The following is a 19,603-nucleotide window of genomic DNA, read 5'->3' as shown; positions in this document are numbered from 1 at the left end:
TTTTATTTTTAAGATATAATTGTCAAATTCACTACGAAACGATTATAAGACATTTGATGGTCAATAAGGATAAATAACAATCTGGTAGACGGGCGAGTTATACGGTGACCCATTCTGCGGCAAGGTGTGAAACCGATGTTAATTCGGAACGTGTGTGTATGAACTCTTTCCCCCAAAGTCTCCCAACTTTGACGGACCTTGATTTGATTTAATGAGTGTGCCCGTTCTTTCCCTTAAAAAAAATATATAGAACAATGTTGCCAAAAAATAAAATAAAATAATGTACAAGGTAACAATGTCAAAGGAAATATAAAGTTTCAAAAAATTACAAAAGAAGATAAAACCTGTATATCTAACACGTGTACAAAATAAAATATGACATTTGAAGTATCAACCCGACATATCGTCCGGGCCACACCCTAGTTAAAAGTTAAACGGAGTAGATACATTAAAGTTAAACTACCACTACTACTTCAGTATACGCAGACTACATATCAAGAGTAGGTATGTATCAAACGATCTTACTATCATTAGTAACAGAATCTAAGTTAAGTAAAATATGTAAAATGTTACCCTTTTATTTTCACAAGCAGTAATATTTTATGTATTCGTTAAATTATACTACGTACTCCGTAACGTTTATTTATAATGAGTACCTGATTTGAACATATATCTAGATTTAGTCATTTAGCTTGACGACATAATATGTCAGCTTGCAGGAAACCATGCTCTGCACAATAATGTGTTAAAAGAAATATAGCATGGCAATACACCTCAAGTAATGGACATTGCTTGAACCAAGAATTTTATGAAATAGTTGCATATAAATATATAATGAAATCCAACAAACTTCCGTAGGTTCAACCAAAGAATCAGGTATCACTTGTGCGGGAGTATTCGTGTGATCTCAAACAACTATCCACACTCTTCAATTTATTCCACTGCACAGTGAATAGTGTGATACATACAACTAGCTTCTAAATCAAATGATTCAATAAATTAATACAAGAGGAAGACGAAGGGAATGACCCTTTCAGATACAAATCACATTTCGTATCAATCGAGTGCTACACGAATCACCATAGCAAATGCTTGATAAGAAGCCACCATACAGCAAACAATGCATACCTAGTTCATAGATAGCTGTCTTTACATCATCAATGGACTCATTTTCACTAAGATCTGCATTCTCACTACCATTGCATATGTTGAATTCACCATGCTGCAACTGAGTATTCTCATGACCTTGAATCCAGCTGAAATCAATCGGATCTTTTACATCTTTTAAGTATTTACAACCTTCAACCAAGAAGCTCCAAGCCTTTGGAATGATAATTGATGTACATTTGTGAAATTCCTTGGTTATACTGTTGAAAATCATATTTCGAGTTTGAGTACAACTCAAGTGAGATTCAAATCTATCCAACAAGGAACACCTAGGGCAATTGACATGGGGAACAGCTGAAAGATTTTGCAACTCACCATTTGCAAAAGAATTCCATGACGGACTTCTTCCAAAAGATAGTAAGTCCTGTCCAGCATCTATCCAGAATGTCGCAGCAGAAACAATTAAAGATGGATCCGAGAGAAAGAGATAGTGTGTCGCGCAAGCAAGCAGCAAGCTGTATGCTACACTAGTTCTGCTCATATCAAAGCTCTGGGGATGCATTTCGCCATTCAAACCAGCACGGATCTTATATGTAGAAATCAACGTAGTATAGGCATTTAAAGAGATATAGTGCAGGGGTGACAACTTAATATCTATATCAGAATCTCCTCTCGCTTGCTCCAGATGTCTATTTGACAGGCCTTCAGTGAGGAGTCCTTCAACCTTGTCACAACATGAGACAGGATCGCCTACCTCCATATACTCCTCTATACTGCTATCCAACATATCCCTCAACATTTCAACCGCTTTTTCCTTATAATGCTTGTCCAGAGTTTTTGAGCAACCTTTGTGGAGGTTGACACAAAACATTTCCTGAAAAGACACGTTCCAATTTTTCATGATAAGCATCTGAAGTGGTCTGGTATTTAAAATTCTAGATAGACATTGCTTCTGAAAAAAGGAAAACCGACAAATAGCCAGATAGGGGCAAAGCGTCCTTGGGAAACGAAGATGGCGCCAGCAGGTTTAAAAAAGGAAAGCAGTTCTAATATATCCACAGATGATCAATTGTGGAGGCAAATTAAAGCATTAAAAGGTTGTACCCAGTGCCCAAGGCTCTCTAGTGCAGGGTTTGGGGAAGTCCAAATGCAGGCGTTCTTACTCTTATTGTCATAACGAGGCAAACTAGCATTGCTTTAGAAAAATTCAAGCAAAGTATATACACGAATTTTTGGTAAAACACTTGTCGATTTACCAGGAAGGAGTGAAACACCCCACTATATGTTACAGAACTCACTGCTTAATTTCAGAGAATCCGTGTACAGAGGTTAGTAACCATCGTCATGCCTCATATAAAACATCAACTAGTATAAAACATCAACTAGTGAACACCAATTACTCACTCATTCACATCATACTACAAAACCTCAAATTTCTCATTTCTATCTCTCTAAATCCACCCACATCCACCAACCTCAAAATATTCTTACACCACCATATTATTCATGTAACCAGCACGAAGGATAGCATTGGGAGTGGTACACTAAAGTGCAATGACAGGGACATATCGGGGGCTGGCGGGGACATTAACACATAATGCCATAATGGTACTAAATGGTGCGTTCATACACAATGGCACAATACAACCGAAGGTAGGATCATCAGGGAATGAATCAGGCCATAAAGACATCTCCAACAAGATTCAGTAAATGTGTGGCAACATGGCGGTTGCCAGTTGCTTGCAGCCTGCCCGCAACTAGTTAGCCAGTCATACAATCCCTAAGGTCAACCATGTCATGCATGATTTATCTCTCTAATTTGACCTCCTCAGATCACCAGATTCGAATATGAAATGGCATGTTGAATCTTAGGCATAACAGGATAAAGTCCATACCAATTTATGCAAGTTGTAGCAAGTAAATTTAGTAAATAAAGTGCTTCTTCAAAAATTGACCAACCTCCAGAGCATGATCAACATAATCTTGAGGCACTGTGCTACACCGACTACAATTACAGAAGAACTTATACTCCAGCAACAAATCTGATTGCCTCAGTGCCTACAGAGTAGACCGAAAACCATTTTAGCACAGTGCAAGCTCTAAAAAAAATCTAGAGGGAGTTCTGACTTCTAATAATTTTTAGACAAAAAAGAATAGCATAAATCAGCATCACAGAAAAATAGATGTCGCATAAATCATTACAAAAGAAAGTACACAGAAGAATCACCAAAAATGACAATTGAAATAACCTAGAGTATTTCACTAGCGCTATTCATAATTAAGGGTAGCATAGATGTAATATTAGAATGGAAGACGAGCAATTCATTTAAATTGCCCAATAACAAGTGCTCATGTATTAAACTAACACGACGAAGAAGAGATGTCAATTAAATAGATCAAGGACAAAGGTAACTTTCCTAGTCTATAATGGTCAGTTCACCGGTCATCCTATTTCTAGACCATTTTCATTAGTGAATAAAAAATACTCCCTCCGTCTCAAAATACTCATACCATTTGTGTTTGCGTGTAGTTTTATGAATATTCGTGGGAATTACATGAAATTGAATAAATTAATGTGCAAGTGGAGTTAGTGATGAAATTTTAATTGTTTGTGTGAGAGAAATACTCCGTTTGTCCCTTAATACTCGCCCCGATTTTACCGGCACATAGTTTTAGGCAATTTAATTGACTTATTAATTTATTAGGTGGTAGTTGATAGTGGGGTATTTTTTAATATAGTAGTGGAAAATGTGTCAAATAAAGGAGTGGGGGTGGGGGAGGGGTTGAATTTTTTACTGTTTTTTTAGGAAATAGAAATATATGTGGGTCCATGGTTAATTGAGAAAAATGATATAATATTAGTAAAAGTATGTCATTCATAGAAACGAGACGAGTATTAAGGGACGGTTTTATAAGGAAAGTAGGGCGAGTATTAAGGGACGGAGGGAGTAATAAAGAATTGGTGCAAGTTGGGTAAAAAAGAGAGAGAAACAATAAATAAGTAGTGGTGTCATACCAAAAGAGGAAGTATTGAAAGTATTTAGAAACGGGCGAAAGAGGTAAGTGATGCAAGTATTTAGAAATAGAGAGAGTAGGACTCTACAATACAATAAATATGTGGGTGTAAAATGGTCAGAGCCTCATAGGTCATCCTGTTTCTAAACCATTTTTTATTGGTCAATAAAAGTACTCACTCCGTCCCTTTTTATTCTTTACGTATTCCGTTTTGGGTGTCCCATTTTAATCTTTACGTTTAGAATATTTCCTTTTATATTATAACATAAATACCCTTAATATTCTATCAAAAATTGTGCCAAGTGATTATTTTAATCAATTACATTCATTGGGGCATTAAATATTTCCCATTTTCTCATTCGGACGATAAATCTTTCACACTTTCCCAATGTCAGAATTTTGATAAAAGTGAAATATTATAAATAAACGTAATTTGCATTGTTTAAATAAAAAAGAAGGAATCTCAATCCACATTAATTAATCGTTAAATCGCATGCATGATACCAAACGTAAAGAATAAAAAGGGACGGAGGGAGTAAAATGTTAAGTGAACTTGCAAGTTGCAAGGCAAAGGCCCCATCTAAAGTGAAATGTTTACTTAGGCTGAAATGGATACGATTAAGCATCATCCAATAGTTTCTTCATATTGTAATAACGTAGGTAAAAGGCGATATCGTCAAGCAACTCATGACCAAGAGAAATAGCTTTTGGTTGGCTTCTTGTCTCCCAACTCATTTTTGGGTTTGTTGAAAACAAAAGTTGGGTTTGGCAGCAACAGTGTTGCTCCCAGCTACATATATTGGGAGTGATTATGAATTTATGAACACAAAGCTGGTAACAACACTCAGTAAAATAAGACAGGCAAAAGTAATTCAATAATTTTTGTGGTTTTGCTCGTCATACCACCAGCTTGCAGCACGCCATTCTTCACGAAGGAATCAATTATCATCAATGCTAAATGGCGTAGAATCTCTCTGCGTCTCCAACAACAGTGGTAAGGGAGAATTCATGACACTTAGACCATTCATTTACCAACATATAAACCATTACAAAATGGTATAAAATCATTGTAACAATAGCAATAATTACTCCCCCCCCTGTCATTGAGAGCAAATGCTAACAATGACAATGAAAGATCCTGAAGATCTGGTTGACTGGTTGCTTAATTGCTGATGATGATGGCCAAAAAGTAACGGTGAGTAGGGGCTATGACGGAGAGATGAAAGAAGATCGCTAAAGTGGTTGTGATGGCTGACAAATACAGTTCTCAAGGTGTCCAGGTCAAGGGGCATGAGTGACAGAAAGGATGGCCGGCCCCAGAAGGGGCCTTGGTTGTCTTGCTGAAGAGAAATGTAGGTGGAAGTATAATTACAGTCTGTGGGGTTCAACTTATATTAACTTATTTTGACTTATTCAGACAAAATAAGTTCAGATAGTTTCATGTGTCCAAACTAGTTTTTGGTGCACACCTTCACGATATGCGTGCAAACATTTCGAAAACTCTGGTCTATATGCAATCAATGTTCCCACACTTCAAAATTGTTCTTTTACCAATTTAAATGTTAATAAGGGGATTAGAGATAGTTTGCGTGGACACCAAAGTCCTCAAAAGTTCCTTTATACATAGAGATAAGTTCAGACTTGTGAAAAGTTTGGTCCCCTTCAATCGTGAGAGAACGACGGGTGTCACGGGCCATACTATGTTACAGGGGCGGACCCAAGAATTTACAAATGGGGGTCCAAAAAAATTATAATTTGCTTTATAATTTCTCGTATTTGCTCATTTTGGGGAGTTAAAGTTGAAGAGTAAGTAGATAAAATATTATAAACGCTATAATAAAATATGTGGAAGATTTAGGAACTTTAATTTTTTGGTTTCATAACAATAAAACTCAACACCATACAAATTACAGGGTTAACTTGGCGCGATTTCAAATAAAATGGGAAAAAAAAGAGTGTATACGACAAGTTTTTATACATTGAAGGAGATTTTTTATTACAATTGTCGCTAAACAAATTGCACAAAACTACACTAACAAAAAAAATAGGAATATCATTTCAAATGTATTGGGCATTACACTATTATTATAATTAAATCTCTTAAAAGTTCAAAAAACATGCAACAATAAGTCTATAAAAATAGAGTACAAAATAAATTACTTATATATCCTTTGCCAATTACAAATTCATTTTGAAGAAAAAAGTAACACTACTAATATTTTGTATTTTTATAAAAGAAAAATCATGAATCATATAAAAATTAAAAAATAATAAATGAATAAAGAAAAATTATGAAGAAAAAATGAACAACAAAGATTGGGAAAAAACATGAAGAATTTAGAGGATCAATAAAAAGACAAGTAAAAGGCAAAAAATGAAAAATAATAATTATGTTTAATGTCCCTTACTAGGATTCGAACCCAAGTAATCAATGGGTCATAGTGATCAAGCAACCACTAAGCCACAAGTACATTTTATTGTCTACATTACACATTAATTATTAATATGGTGTACTAAATATTCAAGTGCAATTAATTACCTCAATATCAATTTAGCAGATTTTTAAAAAAAAATAATGGGGGTCCAAATCCAGGAACATAGAGGTCCGCCCCTGCTATGTTAACTGATCCCCTAATCCCCCAAAGAACAAACCGAAAAAGACAAGTTATAACATGAAAGTGGGTGATTGATTCCTATATTACCAAGGAATTCCACAACAATGTGCATGATTTAACATCATGCCGGTTATGAATAACTTACCAACCATGGGGGATATAGTCCTTTCAACATCCATATTCTAATGAGGAAAAGACAAGCTGGAACTTGTAATGTTTGAAGACATCACACACTCATGTGTTAACCATTCCACTCCTCACTGCATTCACCTATAGGTCTTCCTAACAAGAGCATTTTAAGGAGAAATTGCCATCATGCTCGCTCATAGAACTCACACCATCCTCTATGAAACTCAGTTACACTCTAACTTATTAAACAAGTTGCTTGGTGATGTTCATTGTTTTTGTCTGATCTGGACATCTTCTGCTCACTTCACTCCTCATCTTTGTTTCCCCAGCAATGGATTCCTTGCATCGCATCTCCTAAAGCTCATTGGTGATGCCTAGACCTGGTTATTGGGCGGGTCGGGGCGGGTCAGGGCAGGTCACTAGCGGGGCGAGTCAATTGCGGGTCATAGAAAAATAAATGCGGGTCAGGGTCGGGTTAGGGTCATAAGGGTCAGGGTCGGGTCAGGGTCATGGTCCAAAGCTAATAGGGTCTATAAAGTGTCACGGTCATGACCAAAAAAATTAACTTCCCCGTCTGAATTTCTCCTCCTAAACTTTTGAAATATGTATCCGTTTTCAAATTGGAATACATACAGATTTACAGTCTCCTGCAGTACATGTGATTTACTCTATTATCTATGCTAGATAATGTGATTTAGTCAAAGTTTACTTTAAACTCTTCACTTATTCGAGTTAAATGCAACGTACAACTATAGACTCTAATCAGCATTCCAGAATGTGTACTGCCATACTGCTATTTTCTCAAATCCTTTACATAATTGAGCAAAAAGTAAATTTATACTATAATAACATAAGATATATCCTGAATCTCGAGATTTGCCAGTTTATTTCGTCTTTAAGAACGATTCACAGTGCTTTATGTTCGGTTGTGTATTAATTTTACTACTTGGACCTTATTGATTTTCTAACCAGTACTGATTGCTGAGTGATTTGCACCATGGTGTAAAAACTAGCCCGAGTTAACTAGGTTTTGGAGGCTGGCGATACGAGATATCCCGAGTTGTAAAGGTGTTTTTAAAAACGGCGATATCTCGGCCGGTTCAACCGATCCAAACGAATTTTCTCCGCATTAAACGTTATTAGCCTCACATCTACTCGGTTTTCAGCCGAAAACCCCATGTTTTCGACAAAAAGAAAGGGAAAAAAAGTAAAGAAATGGAGAAACTCCACTGAAATAGAGTAGAGAACCCATTTTCAGATCTAAAACAAGAGAGGAGAGAGAAGGTAGACTAAGGTAATCATTTAATTGTGTCACGTGTACGATTTAGGAGAGGGGGACTAGGGTGGGTAGTGAGTGGGGCTGAGATGGGGCTTCTTTTTCAAATTTCAAATTCCCACGCGACAACCGCGACACGGTCTGCTACCAACGCGTCATTTCCGTAACCGAGACTCCGTGACCGATCCCGCGACCGTGACCGATACCGCATTTTTTATCTATGATTTGCACCTACAAATTTGACCGAAATTCTTAAAATCTTGCTCGACTTGTATGTGCTCTGCTAACAATTATCTTGACACCATTCATCTTGTCAAGGAAAATCAATCCAAGAAGAGATAGAAAAATTACCGAAAGTCGACAGTAGAAGAAGAACAACAAGAAGAACAATATACTTTGTTGAGAAAATCTTGCCATGGAGGCCAATGGATCTCTAAGGAATGAGGAGAGAGAAAGGTGAGATAGGATCGGTTATGGAAGAGGAGAGAGAAAGTAGAGGAGCTGTGTATTTTTGTTGACCAGTTCTTGACCCTTGTATTTTTTTTAAAGTTATTGGGCTTTATAGAAATACCCTATAAAAGCCCTATAAGCAATTACCCTATAAGGGCCCTGTCCAATAAGAAAATAAAGGGTCAAGACTCTTTTAAAAGTGGCCCGACCCTTATACCCATTGGACTACCCTGTCCAATAACCAGGTCTAGTGATGCCTAGGTCCTATGAGCACAAACCTGATGTTAATCTATCACACTCAACAGACATATTTCATGTTATATCAGATACCCTTGAACAAGTTGGATTACTTTAGACTACATAAGGTAGCTTCTTGGCCTGCACATACACGTATCTCCTCCATGCACAAACTACGTAGACAGATATACATTCACTCTATGATTGAAGCTATTAATGTCTCCTTTTTCACGAATATAGTGTGCTGTTTGTGATGCCTTTTTCCGGGATACTAGTGTTCCTAGCCAATCCTCTCTTGACCCAAATATGCAAGAGATTGCAAGTCAAAAACAGAACTCCCTACTCACTTTGGTTAGTTTTCATTTCCATATTGAAGAGGATAATTCATTTGACTCCCACTTCTTCAAATCACATCGTTTGACACAAATCACACAATCACCAAAATACGCCAATTTTATTTTATCATCAAGCTGCCGTAAAGGCTCCACATTCCTCCAATTTTCATCTCATCTATCCAATCAAATGACGCTAGTTCTCATGCTTCCTTTCACAGTGTTATAACATACGAGAACCTTAATTTCCATCATGCAACTCCTAAGAACATAAACAGTGGGATATAAGATCTTAACCTTAACATATAGCATAGGTTTCTGAAATCTTTCCTCCCAATTACCTCTTGGTCTCACGCCTATTCTAATAAGGTAATACCATAACTCCTAGATGAACAAGAAACCCCAAAGAAGCATCTAGCACTCGATAGTCCAGTGCTGCAAAAATATGGAGTAATCCTCCTGCACTTTCTGACTGATTGAATCTGAAATCATGTCCGGATTCATTATACCAGCTCAAACCTAGAGGGAGCTGGGCCGAGGGTAGTAGTTCCCTTTATAATGTATTCTAAAAGTACCATTATGGCATAATGATGCACAGAAGGCTCGTTTGCTACTGTCAAATGCTGCATGTTTTTCTTTGCTTCAGCTATTCCCTTAATCCTTTCCACACTAGATTAGCCAACTAATTTTTGTAACTCTTCTAAACAAATGAGGGTGTCCAACTGTCCATAAATTCATTCTACGACTCATGACCCCCTACCTACCCCGACCCCTTTCCTGATATCAACATCTTTTACTAAAATATATGATGTACATAATATCACCTTTGAATCTTCTTCCCTGTCCCTTGTTTCATAACCTTTCCTCGATTTCATTGCATAACTCTTCCTAAGCTTATGCCTCAAACTCACAAGCCACTTATACCATGTTAGCGTGCTTTTCCTTTCAAGAGTACCATCTTCTTTTGTTCAAGACCCTAAATAAAGACTTTCAGCCTTTCTCATATCATGAACTGGTTATCACATCAATAATCCTCCTTATGCAGGATCCACTTCGTAATGACTTCCGTATACTGCATTGGCAGACCATTCTATACGACTTCTAAATAGACCAACAAATAATGCAAAATAAATTAACTCTAACCCACGTAGTTTATGACAATTACTCACAAAATAACAACAGCATCTATTGGTAGATATCACAAAGAACTAAGAAATAAAACTCTAAATACAAATACAAATACAAACAATTTCTCATAGTTAAAATAGCTCTTTGATAAACTCTTGACAATCTCTATAATGAAAAAATTATGTGCAGCTCTTTTGCTGATAACATTCATCCATCTTATTTTCTTATAGATTTTCAATGCCATTTTACAACTTCTCACCATAATATTATCCAGTAACGAAGCTGTATAAAACGAGGCACTAACCTTAAACAGTTTCTTTATTCATTATTTGAACTATGGTACAATGCCGAACACGTTATTCAGTTCATCATTAGAGTACTTTTAGCAACATCCAAGTATTTGGTTCTCAAACAATATTATATTTTCCCTCTCCTAACACCAAACATTTGGTCTACAAAAAAAAAAAATTCATAAAACCATTTTCTCCTTTGGCTTGCATCTCTCTCTTCTTTTCTCTCTCCTCTGATCCTCTCTCTTACTACTTTTTAATATTTTAATAGATTCTCTCTCCTTCAGTCCATGCCTTTGGATGTTGCTAAACATGCTCCTAATCATGCATTTTAACTCCCAAATTCACTACAAAGCGCCACTACAGTCAAGGGAGTCATCAATACAAGCACACATTACAACAACCACTAGCACGAATTTGGGAAGCAACCTACGACTTTATCCAGTCGCAGGGCTAAACCAAGAATTCTAAGGGCACCAAAACATGATCCAATGCATCTAGTTATACACCATATAAATGCAATACATATAGAAAGAAAGAGGTGATCATCAGAAGTGTTGGAGAAATTTACCATAGGCTGCAACAATTCGGTATATGTAATTGTCACCTCTTCCCCTCTTTGAATTCCCTTGATGCTTCTAACAATGAGTCTTGGACCATAGTTGCCAAATCCTGCGTCTCATGTAAGTTAAAGATAGCAACTATTTAGTACAAATATACTCAATTTCGAAAAGCAAACTCCATTTCACTTCAAAAACTGACCTTTTGCCAACTCACAAGTAGTACAACCACCTCTATCCTCCATTTGCATCTAAACCCACCAAACAATACTTAAATTAGATTAAAGTTAGCAGCAGTAACCCATTAATCAATCTAAATACATTAAGAACAAATACTTTAGCTGCATCACCGAAAGGCAAAATCCATATCGAGGACGAATCATCGGAACCCTCTGAAACAGCAAACGCAGGAACAAAACGGTAACACGAATTAGGAGAGCAGCTATGATTAATCCAAGAGAAGCATTTATCATAAACCCCAATTCCTAGCCTCTGACTATTAAAATTGATTTCAACAGCATTCGTAATCACCAAGCACAACACGGCCTTCTCCAACTCACAATCACCACCATTACCGTCGGAATTGGATTCGAACTCGAATTCTCTCTCATCCCGCATCGCTCGCGCCATGGCCATCAGGCTTGCGCCAGTCCTAACCCTAGCTGAATCAACCTCATCGGAAATAAACTCGTGTCGATTGGTGAGGAGACCAAGGAAGCGAGGAGAGAGAGTGTAAGAAGGGAGGAGGTGGAGGAGGCGGAGAGAAAGACGGAGGTCGGAGGAGTCAGGGTGAGGGAAGAGAGAAGGGTTAGAGTGGAGAAGAGAAAAGAGGTGGTGCTCCGCGGAGGAGTAATGGAGGGAAGAATCATGGGTGGAGGAGCAGGCGCCATTAGAGCAGTAGCGAAGGAAGGTGGCGGCGGCAGTTGTGGCAGTGGAGAGAGAAAGGAAGCAGGCGGAGCAGTTGGAGGGGAGAGAAGAGTTGTAGAGAGAGAATGCAAGAGGTGCTAGTGGTGGAGTTATGTCTTGTCCTATTTGTATGTCTTCCTTTGCTCTCATTTCCATCTCTTTTTTTGTTAATGTAGTTTAACTGATTTTCGACTTCTGTTTTCCCGGGGAAATGTATTTATAAGTCTTGCCTAGTGCCTACATCAATTCGTGGATGGTGGACTCTACGTGCACCACCTCCAAAACGCAGGTTATTGTTAATAAAAACGCAGTTTTATCATTTAAAATTAGACGGGAAGAACATCCTTAGGTGTCCACTGTACACGAAATTAAAGGTGAAGAAATCTGCAAATTCTATCTCCTTATATTTCGCTTATTTTCAAGTTAAAGATTCGGTCTCCTCAATCTTTCCAAACAACCTCAATCTTCATCCCTAAAATCTCTCCAAACTACCAGAAAATGAATCTAGCCCCAATTTTATCACAGTATTATTTTTATGGTGTTCTTATACGGAAGCGATTCGATAAAAATGGGTTCAGTTTGAAGAAATTGAAATTCGGAATTGAACTCCATGGCTAAAGACGACGAACATGGCGAACACGGAAGAAGAACACACAAGGAAAAATCGTATGTATTTACTACCTTTTTATAAATTAAACTTCTTATCTTCATGTTTCCCAGATCGAAGTTAATACTAGTACCCATATAGTTGATTTTGGATTTGTCTTTTTAATTCCAATGAACAAAGATGTGGCTTGGGTCCTTTGAAAGTCTATAAAATCACCGTAAGATTTTGGATAGACTGCTAGTAGTCATTTGAGAGTATTCATTGCTCACAATATTTAGTGGTCTATTAACTTTTGAAAGTAATTAGTTTTTGCTGCTATATTATTTGTACAAGATACAAATTCCTTTTAATTTGAATAACGAATTAATTAATTGATCATATGATTTGGAAACAGGTTTAATGGAGATGAGGATGATGTGTTGCTTAAAAATATGGTATTGGAGAAAAAAAAGGAAGAAAATGAGCAAGAGTATTATAATTGTGGATCATGGATTGTTAGAAGAAATTAACAGAGAGTATGTTGAACCTCTGGATGGCGACAAGTAAGTTAACGTTTTTTTTGTTTTTTTTAATTAACAGAGTATTATAACGTTTTTTTTGTTCTAATTTGGATTGAGGTTCTCTAATATGTTCTTGTATACTTGTTTTTATGTTCTGCATACCCGCATTTCGGATTGTACATATAGTCACTGTGCGCCATGATGAACACGCATTGAAATGTTAATGAACACGATGAATGATTTCAATGTACACGTTTTAGTGAAATATATTAACTATATGTTCTTTTGATTTGAAGTATATGTTCATGTATTATATGTTCTGTGGGTATTGAGTACTTGAGGTTGATCATTGTGCATCCGAATGCATAAACCGTAAGTTGTTGTCTGCATATTAGTATGTTAGTTTATAACGGTGCTTCCGATTTTAACTCGTATGACTTCCCCTATGTTCTTTTAAGCAACTTTTATGTGTTGTCCTATGTTCTTTTAGTTTATGAAACCTCTAAAAACTATAAAAACCGATCAAAATAGGCTGTTGGTTGGTGCGTCTAACATTGTGCAATAAAAGATATTAATTTGTGAGCCTGTCTTATTCATTTTTATGCATTATTGATGGTTGATCTAAATGCATCCACCAACATTAATTAACTACTAAAGATGAAAACAAAAATAGCAAAAAGACTCAGAGCGTGAAAGGTAATCTTTTGAGCTTAGTATCTTATGATGAAAAACTTCTTACTAGGCAAAAACGCTCACATTGGTAGCTGTGAGAACTGAACAAAACAACAATATATACTTTACGCAACTTACTTTGCCCGGCGTAGCAATCTTTTCTGGTAAATCTGCTGATAAACTTGTCCCACTACTAGAATTATACGAAAGAACGTCGGTCTACCTACCTACAAATACACCGGAAATATATAATACGGAGTATGTGTTATTTTATACGTAGTACTTCATACAAGCATATTGGTTTTATATTCTGCTAATTTACATCCTATTTTCAGTCATTAGACACCGTAAACACGACATATTATAGCATTGACCATTCGGAGATTGTATGTTTCTAGTAGCTTGTATGTATAATCATTATACTTCTAAAGACGTTCCTTAGTAATAGCTTGTATGTTCTTTTATGATAATATGAAGTACATACTAGCAAGTTGACCGTAAACTAAAAACTAAAGACATATATAATCAGCAACTTGAAGCCAATAATTAATCACGCAAGGTACACATATTTACTTATTTAGTAGTTTTTGGCTTGCTGGATATATTAAATAGAGTGGAAGTAATCTTTTGGGAAAGGATCAAATTAAGAACCAAATGCTTATTTTCTGACTGTTCTTTTGGAAAGGACCAAATGCTTATTTTCTTGCAAAAAAGGTAGTATTCTCCATGTACATAGATAAAACACTGCAAACCCCTATTGCTATTAATTGAAATAACAATATATATTGGAATATGTTCTATAATTTACACAATCTTCCTTTCTTTTAATCAAAGTTTTTGTTCTATTTTAAGGCAACATGCCTCATCCGTAGTTGTACACGATTCAAGTGCATCTAATGGAAAAGAATGACATGCTCCACCTTCCGAAAATGAGCCAAAAAACACAAAATTACGGTTGAAGCTCGTAGCACAAAAAAAACCAGCTGCTCAATGTATTGAAAGGTAAAGTATATGTTCTATAATTAATATCTTTTATTTCGATCTTCGTTATATAACATGTTCTCCATCTTTGTCTTGTGTTCTTAAATAATTTTATTCTATATAGTCATCTATTTGTTTTAACTGATATATTCTATGTTCTTTCAACATCATAGTACTATTACGGATGCACAAGAAGGACCAAGCCACCCAACTAATATGGTGGAAAGAATATCTACTGAAAGTGTGCCCCAACCACTTTCGAATTTTCGAAAAATTTTGTTTTGAATACTAGGCAAACCACTCAACAGATTAAGAAGCTTATTAAGGGTATAAGCGATCAAGCAGACAAAAGACAAGCAATAACACACATGGGTTTTGGAGGCCTTCTCCATATTGACTTGCCCTTCAACACACCATTTTTCGCCGGTGATCTGGTTTGGAATTTTGACACCAATAGTATGTGCATACTTCTCGAAAGAAACAAGGAGATTCATATCATAGCATTAGATGTATACCTTGTCTATGGAATTCCCTTAGGAGGACATAAGATAATTGAGGCGAAGGATGATGAAGAGAGTTTTGTAGAGTTGGTCGCTGCGTTGAAGTCATACCATGGTACTGTAGATGTCCCGTCTTTGACCGATATTGCGGCCAAGTTAGTGAAAGCTGATGTTGATGATAATTGGAAAAGGAGCTTCTTAGTATTGGCGGTTAACTCATGCATCAAATCTACCACCAACCCACAACCACTTTTGCGATTCCTCAGCACATCTTATGACACCAACCGTATACATGAGTTCAATTGGTGTCAATACGCCCTTCAAAGTCTGGTTGATGGGACCGTGTATTGGAAAAAAGAAACTTCACGCTTCTTTACAGGACCCTTGCCATTCCTTATGGTAAGATCACGCCTATTAAGCTCATTTGTTTGTAGGTTCTCCTTTAAAAATGACTCACATATGTACTGTTAGATTCTAATACAAGTTCAATTTGGTGTTATTCCTTCTTGTTCAACAATTAGTTTTATATTTCTAATGAACACGTTTTTTTGATTAGAATTTGGTATAATTTCAAATATTGACAGGTGTGCTACTTTGACCGACTTAAAAGGCTAACTTTCGATCCTCCAAGGACATTTCCACTTATCTCTGCGTGGAATAAAAATGTCGTGAAAGAAAGAGTAGATCTGGAATTGACGTTCGGGTTTGGTTTGGGAACGTTGTTAGAAAGGATCGAAGCACCTTTTTTGGTTCAGAAACCACAACAATCGGACGTTCAACACCACCGCCAAGAGCAGCCTCAGCATGACGAGCAGCAGGACCTAGAGCAAAGCAAGCTTCCAGCAAGTATGGAGGTATGAGATATTATAATATGTAGTTCTGATGAGATCTTCTAATTGATTGGGACTTGGGGTATATATTCATAGTTATAGTATCATGATGAGATGGTTGTCATAACATTATATTTGATTGTGATGTTCTTCTTCGTTGGTTATTATGTTCTTTTGATAACACTATATGCTCTTTTCTTCATCTTTGAACTTATTTGTAGGAGTTTATGCATCAATTCGGTGAGGTGACCAGCACAATAGCCAATGGTTTTGTTAAACTCACCAACCTCCTAGCAATTGGGGAGAAAATATCACCAGGAAATATATTTAAGGAAGATATGGCGTTTAACTTAGCTAACATGTGGTCAAAGTGCTCTGGTTCTCATCTTCCCTCTGAACTCAATCTTATGACTCAAGGTGGGAGCAGGTCATTGCTTAGTCAAGACATTGATCTGTATTCTTCTATTTGGTTTGCAAATGTCATGGATGAAATTGTTAGGAAGGAAATTGGTAAGGAGCAGGTACCCCAGCAAGATCAACTAACCAACCAACACCAAGTACATCAAGAACCCTTTCTTGATCAATCAAACCAACAATCTGACACCTCTTTTGAGTTGAACCTGGGTTTGAGGGTGGCTTCTAGTTCAGAAATACATATTAATGAGTTTGATTTACTACAAAGTAATATTTTTATAGCTCCAGAGAAGATTATGCAAAACCAAAAGATAAAAGGGCAAGAAAGCTCCCATCAATTTTTAGATCTCCGTTTTTGGTTCAGTACTCTCATTTGCTGAGTGAGAAGGAGAAAGATGTTAATCGCATTTTGGATTATGCATTTTGCCCAGATCTTGATGAAAAGTAATACATTGTCCTTTTCTACTTGGTCTAATTCTTTATTATCCTTTTTTTTAAAACATTTTATTCACTTGTACTACTTTTCTATACATTTAACGTACATTTATTTTGTTGCGTGATGACTTGGTAATTATTTTTATGATAGTGAGATATTGTACGAAGATGGAGTCAACATGCTTATCAGAGAGTACTTTCAAACAATGGGAAATGATGTTTTTATATGTAGTGATGTAATTGATTCGTGGGTATACATCCTCAACGATAGGGACAAGTTAAGAAAAAGAGGGAAACGAATTTTCTTCCCCGTTGAAGCCTTCATAAGTTTACTTACCCCTTTAGTTTGTAAACCATATCATCAACTTGAATTTACTTAAACACCCGTCGTGGTTGCAATGTACAGAATATTCTTATTTACATTGATAATGCTGGAGAAAAATACCAATTTAGTGATGATGCAAGGCTGCAAAAATTCATTGACAGTTGTTCCTATAATATGGAACAGCACAATATTAGTTCTCTCAAAGGCTATAGTCTGGTAATTTTTTGTACCATTCATTTATTTGTCATTACAATTTATTTTGATGAATATAATGGTGCTGACAGTATAATCTACACCATCGTATTTCAGATTTTCTTCCCAATTTATGAACAATCACATTGCTGCGTGATGTGCATAAATATCAACAATAAGACTTTGGACATTTTGGACAACAAAATCCTAGAGGAAGGAATGCGACGTGAGAACAAGTATTATGATTATCCTGAAAAACTTGTAAGTTGTCCTTTAAATATTATTCATTTTATAAACTTTAAAACTTCATTATATATTTCTTGAATTGTTGGATTTTCGTTTCAGCTAGGAGCATTCTCCGTGTACATGGATAGTTTGGGACACAAATTGAAAAGACCATTAACCGAATACAATGTTCGGATAATAGAAATGCCATGGAGAAATAATAAAAGCAATACGGACTGTGGAATATATACAATGAAACACATGGAAACGTACCATGCTAAAGAGAGATGGGGATGTGGCTTGGAAACGGATAACGTGAGTTTTATTTTTCTTCTATTAACTTTTTGTAGACTGATTTGGAAAGATGGAGATACTCCGTATCTAAGATAACGTTCTCCGGCATTTCATGTTCTTTTTTATGAAATTGTTGTACCTTTTCCCTAACGGAGTTTGTATTTTATTTTAGGATGATATTTTGAAGCAACTGCGATTAAAATATTCTGGTGAAATTATTTCCGGCAAGCAAAATCAGAAGAAGGCTGACGTCAATGTAAAATCATCAAGATGGGCACATGCCACCAATTAGATAACGTTTACATTGTAGGGTTCTTAAGGAGAAATAATGTGTTTTTTTATGATACTGGATCAATTGTTATTTTTGAGATTTATACTATGTTTTTCTTTTGGTATTAGTTTTTCACATGTTTTGATTGTGAGATAGAATGTTCTATTAAATTAGAAAAATGTTCCATGAGGTGCAACTTGGTGTTCTTCCATATTGTTTCATTCTCGTTCGGTAGAGATTTGTACGATATGTGATGGGTTCGAATCACCCTTAATTAAGCACCCTCACTTTTTTTGCCATTATTGGCATTATGCAGTAATAAGTTCTGATGATTGGTAATGCAGGTTTGTTGACTCTGGTTGATTTCTGCCAAAATGAATCACCCTGTTCTTGTTCGTATACGAATTTCCTATCAGCTCATCTAACTAATTTCTGCTAAAATGAGTATCTTTATCTTGAGAGATGCAATTCAGAGATAAAAGAACATCTAATCTCTTTATATTGAACATGTACAAGTTATAAAAAGAACATTGACAAATTTGATTCTTCTCGTTAATTACAATATGCATATATATATCACAGCTTAAGTTAGTAATCTTAATTCCACAATTTTTAATTCATTTTCTAGTATCTATTTTCATGGGTACGTGTTAATCATGAAAACCAAACAATAAGAGGCTTGAAGCTTGTCTTGATAACATTGATAAACCAAGCCTTTCCTAATACACGACAAACGATATATGTACGTCAGTATTCCCATTAGGCTTAGGAAACTCAACATCGCATATTTAACGTAAATACTAATACTATAGTTCTAGTTTATCTAAAACACTTGACTACTAATGTATCCTTTATCTAAAACAATTGACTACTAGTTTATTTGTAACATAATATGAACATTAATATATATGTTTAAGAGAATGCACCATAATATTACAAATAAGGATATGCTAGTATGCAGAATATTAAGGGTGGAGAAATATAAGTACCATCGTCTAGTATTAAAAAGAAGTCAATGTTAAAATAGACCAACGTGATTTAACATTTTAAAGAACAACAACATCTAGAAACAATTAAAATAAGTTTATAAAGTAATACCTTGACCAATAATGCTCAAATTCTCCAATAGTGTCGGTGTATTTCAACACGTAGTCGAAAACTGTATTAAAACCTTCCATTCCTCTCAGCCCTTTGATATTAGTCTTCGCATTTTCCCCTATATGCCAAGTACATAGCCGGTGCCTTGTATTCGGAAAAACTTTTCTTATCGCTTTTGCCATAGCTTTAGATTGATCTGTCATAATGGTAGTTG

The 19,603-nt window shown here is 36.0% G+C and overlaps 2 protein-coding genes across 4 annotated transcripts; one reads left to right on the top strand and one right to left on the bottom strand.

Moving 5' to 3' along the window:
* Positions 1–804: 804 nt before the first annotated feature.
* Positions 805–12,334, bottom strand: LOC110784817 (protein SET DOMAIN GROUP 41). Of its 2 annotated transcripts, XM_021989263.2 has the most exons (5): positions 11,476–12,334; positions 11,342–11,390; positions 11,151–11,251; positions 3,067–3,165; positions 805–1,981 (listed from the first exon to the last, which is right to left on the bottom strand). In XM_021989263.2, exons 1-5 carry the CDS (start codon positions 12,199–12,201, stop codon positions 1,034–1,036), a joined length of 1,923 nt encoding a protein of 640 aa, XP_021844955.2. In that variant the 5' UTR covers positions 12,202–12,334; the 3' UTR covers positions 805–1,033. The 2 variants fall into 2 exon arrangements, with proteins under 2 accessions (XP_021844955.2, XP_021844956.2); XM_021989264.2 differs by lacking the exon at positions 3,067–3,165.
* A 239-nt stretch (positions 12,335–12,573) lies between these two features.
* On the top strand, positions 12,574–18,632 carry LOC110784818 (uncharacterized). Of its 2 annotated transcripts, none has more exons than XM_056827822.1 (9): positions 12,574–12,711; positions 13,047–13,194; positions 14,677–14,826; positions 14,979–15,704; positions 15,890–16,159; positions 16,357–16,993; positions 17,136–17,525; positions 17,619–17,762; positions 17,847–18,632. In XM_056827822.1, exons 4-6 carry the CDS (start codon positions 15,174–15,176, stop codon positions 16,927–16,929), a joined length of 1,374 nt encoding a protein of 457 aa, XP_056683800.1. In that variant the 5' UTR covers positions 12,574–12,711; positions 13,047–13,194; positions 14,677–14,826; positions 14,979–15,173; the 3' UTR covers positions 16,930–16,993; positions 17,136–17,525; positions 17,619–17,762; positions 17,847–18,632. The 2 variants fall into 2 exon arrangements, with proteins under 2 accessions (XP_056683800.1, XP_056683799.1); XM_056827821.1 differs by having other exon boundaries at positions 16,357–17,525; positions 17,847–18,041; positions 18,193–18,632.
* Positions 18,633–19,603: the final 971 nt, after the last annotated feature.

Source organism: Spinacia oleracea, chromosome 4, assembly GCF_020520425.1.
Source record: "Spinacia oleracea cultivar Varoflay chromosome 4, BTI_SOV_V1, whole genome shotgun sequence".
Lineage (NCBI taxonomy): Eukaryota > Viridiplantae > Streptophyta > Magnoliopsida > Caryophyllales > Amaranthaceae > Spinacia > Spinacia oleracea.
Note: the sequence above shows the minus strand (reverse complement) of the source record. Positions and strands in the feature narration are given on the sequence as shown.

Bases quoted from the DNA above. Each gene is read 5' to 3' on its own strand.
- LOC110784817 (XM_021989263.2), bottom strand. From the start codon at position 12,201: ATGGAAATGAGAGCAAAGGAAGACATACAAATAGGACAAGACATAACT. The intron at 11,252-11,341 runs GTCAGTTTTTGA...CATGAGACGCAG, and splicing joins TACTTGTGAGTTGGCAAAAG to GATTTGGCAACTATGGTCCA. The intron at 3,166-11,150 runs GTAAATTTCTCC...TCTACTCTGTAG, and splicing joins CCGAATTGTTGCAGCCTATG to GCACTGAGGCAATCAGATTT.
- LOC110784818 (XM_056827822.1), top strand. From the start codon at position 15,174: ATGGGTTTTGGAGGCCTTCTCCATATTGACTTGCCCTTCAACACACCA. The intron at 15,705-15,889 runs GTAAGATCACGC...AAATATTGACAG, and splicing joins GACCCTTGCCATTCCTTATG to GTGTGCTACTTTGACCGACT. The intron at 16,160-16,356 runs GTATGAGATATT...ACTTATTTGTAG, and splicing joins AGCTTCCAGCAAGTATGGAG to GAGTTTATGCATCAATTCGG.